This window comes from Pygoscelis adeliae, unplaced genomic scaffold, assembly GCF_000699105.1.
Source record: "Pygoscelis adeliae isolate BGI_AS28 unplaced genomic scaffold, ASM69910v1 Scaffold270, whole genome shotgun sequence".
Classification (NCBI taxonomy): domain Eukaryota; kingdom Metazoa; phylum Chordata; class Aves; order Sphenisciformes; family Spheniscidae; genus Pygoscelis; species Pygoscelis adeliae.
In genome coordinates this window covers 1220209-1223659 of record NW_008823916.1, presented here as the reverse complement: position 1 = coordinate 1223659, position 3451 = coordinate 1220209, and the positions used below count along the sequence as shown (strand labels likewise).

The 3451-nt window shown below is 58.2% G+C and overlaps 1 protein-coding gene across 1 annotated transcript in view; it reads left to right on the top strand.

The window, feature by feature from the left end:
* Positions 1 to 3451, top strand: part of ASTN2 (astrotactin 2) — a 308249-nt gene that overhangs the window by 35059 nt on the left and 269739 nt on the right. The window contains 1 exon segment of the mRNA XM_009319305.1: positions 2446 to 2830. Coding sequence (XP_009317580.1) covers positions 2446 to 2830 — 385 coding nt within the window.

Sequence of the window (3451 nt, the reverse complement as noted above, 5' to 3'; positions counted from 1 at the left end):
TGGGCGGGGAGCCCTCGGCTTCCTTGAGCTGAACCTGTCGTTCCCGAGCCGGCGGTGGGGCTGGGGGGGGAACAGCATGCTCATAATCTCTGTGCCTCTACGCCTTTTTGTAATTTCTCCCAAGCAGAGAGATCTTTAATTTAATATGCTGACAGGTTTATCTGCTCCAAGCCGTTTCCCGGGGGCAGATGCAAGGTGAGCTCAGCCGGGCAGATGCATGGCCCTAGCACCGCCACGGGTGCCCGGACCCCTTCCCTGGGTCCAGCTGGCAAAGCTGCTCCTCCTGCAGGGCTTTCTCAGTCACCCTGGCCCTTTCCGAGCATCTGGGTTGTCTCCGGTTGTGCTTTTCCAGGGAGGGCAGGTGCCTGTGGGTGTGCAGTGCTCTGCACTTCTCTGTTTCAGAGAGCACCCAGGCATAAGCGACGTCCAGCCAGGCGGCTCAGGGGCTTGGTGGTGAGGCCTTGGAGAAGGCTTTTCCCAGTGGTCATGTTCCATGAGTGTTGTTCTGAAACCCTTCTGTAATGTGAGAGCCCTTGCTTTGCTGGAAGGGTGCTGGCACACAAGCTGATTTTTGCAGTGTCACTCGTGTTGAAGTTCATGGCCCTGCTGTGTCCTTGTCACCGGGCCTCCCTTTTTGGAGGGTCTGGTGTGCTGCGGTTTCTCTCCTGCAAAGTGGGCTCCCAAGGAAATGGCCCCTATTTGGTACCGAGGGGTGTGGGTGGCTCACGCCAGGGAGCTCCTGTGATGCTTTGGGGTCTCTGTGCATCAGGCGCTGCGCAAACCTAAGGAAACACGTTTCTGCTCTTCCAGGCTGAGGTGTCCACGCTGTTTCTTGCTTCTGAGCATGGAAGGCCAGGTAGGGTCCTCGTCCCACTGGTCCTTCAGGTGCTCCAGTACTGCAGGGCATGAACCCGGTCGGCTCGGCGAGCCCTGCCCTTCTGCCACACAGAGATCCCTGAGCATCTCCTGGATGCTAAACTGGCTTTCCTGATGGTGCATGTCACCTAAATTAGGGAAGTCAAGCTGAGCAATGTCCTTCTGAATCCCTGAGCCCTTGTTCCATTAGTGCCAATTTGGGGGGAGACGTGGGGGGGGTCCTGATGGGAGATGCTGGGATGGGCTCCTCTCTGCGGCGGGTCATAGTGCCGGTGTGGTCCAAGGAAGCGTCTCTCCTCTCCTCTGCTCCTGAGGCCTCTCCCCCAGCTAACTCATCCTGTGAGCTGCAATTTTCAATGCCGCCTCATTACAGCTGATCCTGTTTACGAGTCAGAGCCACACTCTGGGTACAGCACGGTGCTTTGTATCGAATGCAGATGAAATATTTGAATGTCTCCGCTTTGCTTTTGCGCACTCTGTAAAGTTCTGAGCTGTGGCATCCCCTGTGCCAAAGAAATGCCTGCCCTGCCCCGGCTGTTCCACATCGCGCTGCAAAGCCCCGATCGCTCACGCTGCTCCTGATTTACATGCCCTGCTTTGCTTGTCTGCCACGGGATAAAATTGCTCCGACGCAGCGGAGATTAAGAGGCTGGAAGCTGGCGCACGCACAGCTGCTGCCTGCGCGGGGCTGAGCGACTGCGGCTGAATTTAACGTCCAGAGCAGCCAGAGGCAGGGCTGGCTCCCTTCGGCACTTCCTAGCCTGGCTCCCTTGGGAGGAGAGGCCACTTCCATGGACATGTAGATATTTAGGAAGTTTATTTTTTTGGTAAAGATCCCCCCCCCATAGTAATGTAGTTGGGAGCTGTACTGAATAAAATTTGGACATGGGGGAAGAGGAGAGCTTTGCAGAGAAGGTCTTGGTCTTGTTGTGCTGTGCCCCCAGGTCTGCAGCTGAAGTCTCATTGAAATCATAGGCAAATCACAACCAGAAATGATGGAGCTGGGGTAACCGTGCCCTGGGGAGCGGCGGTTGCGTGGTGCCAATTTGTTGCACCATCGTTTGTGTGAAATGTTGTGTGCCTCTGCTGAGGCTTTACTGCTCCCGTGTCGGTGGCTGGGTTGTTTTAACGAGGTTTTTTTCTCTTAAGTGGTGGGATGCAATTGCCTCCTTTCCCATCTCCCCGTGCAGGGCGGGAGGGGGAGCTTGCCCACCTCCGCCCCTGTGCACCGTGGGTGGGCTTAGGGCTGGGGGGACCCAAGGGGGGCGTGGTAAGAACAAAGTCCTTGGGAGAGCGGCCAAAATAACTTGGGCAGAGCTGAGCTGGGGGTGTCACTGTGCTGTCCCTGGCCAAAGGCCACCACCGGCGCCCTGCTGCTCCTGCCTGTGACATCCCACCCCAGAGGTGGCTGCTCCATGAACCCACCCATGTGCGGTTCATGGAGCATTGATGAAAGGGTGCTCTGGGGGTGGAAGAGGAGAGGGTCCGTGGATGTTGGCTGCAGCATCTCCTGACCCGTCCCTGTGCCCCGTGCATCTCCTGACCCGTGCCCTTTGCTCTCCTCTGCAGGGTGGGCTGATTGCACTGCTCCTGCTCCTCTTGGTCTTCACGGTGGCTCTGTATGCCCAGCGGCGCTGGCACAAGCGCCGCCGCATCCCACAGAAGAGCGCCAGCACGGAGGCCACCCACGAGATCCACTACATCCCCTCAGTGCTGCTGGGCCCCCAGGCCCGCGAGAGCTTCCGCAACTCGCGCCTCCAGGCCCACAACTCAGTCATCGGGGTGCCCATCCGCGAGACCCCCATCCTGGATGACTATGAGGATGAGGAGGAGGAAGAGACGCCACGGCGGGCAGAACCCAGTACCAGGGAGGATGAATTTGGCAGCCAGGTGACACGGACGCTGGAGAGCCTGGGCCGGGGCGGGGAGGAGAAGCCCGACTACGAGAAGAAAGGTTTGTGGCTTTTCTCTCTCCTCTTTCCTTCTCCCCATCCCCTGCCAGGGTGTCTGTCCTGTGTGGTACCACCTAGAGAGGATGGCTCGTTCATGCACGTAGCCCCTGTGGCTGGCGCTTGGGTCTCCAGGCTTTGCTCCTCAGCTGTCATCTACAAGGTGGTTTGCAGACCTTGTCCTGAAGCTGCCCTTCCTGAGAGGGCAATCGCCTTTGGATGGTGCTGGGGAAACTGAGGCACAGTAGCTGTGAGCCCTCAGCTGTCACGTCCAGCCCCAAGGACCAGGTCCCCTGGTCTCTCAGCACTCCCTAACTGTGCTTTGCTGGTGGTTTAGGTGGCACAGGAGCATGTGAGCTGTGTGCTTGGGAGATCAAGAGAGATGTGGATTCATAGGATTTGACCCGTCCCCTTTGTCCCCTAGTGCGAGCCTGCCCGGTGAGATGGGAAGCTGATGACTCTACTTTCAGGCTTGATGGTGTATCTGGTCCTAGCAATGACTGAGACCTCTGTGAAACCCCCAGCGGGTTAGGGGATGCCTGGCTCGGGGAGCAGAGCTGGCATTTCCCCAGGAGGGGAGTTGCTGTTTTGCCGTGGGCTTGCGTGGCACCGTGCACAGGGCAGCA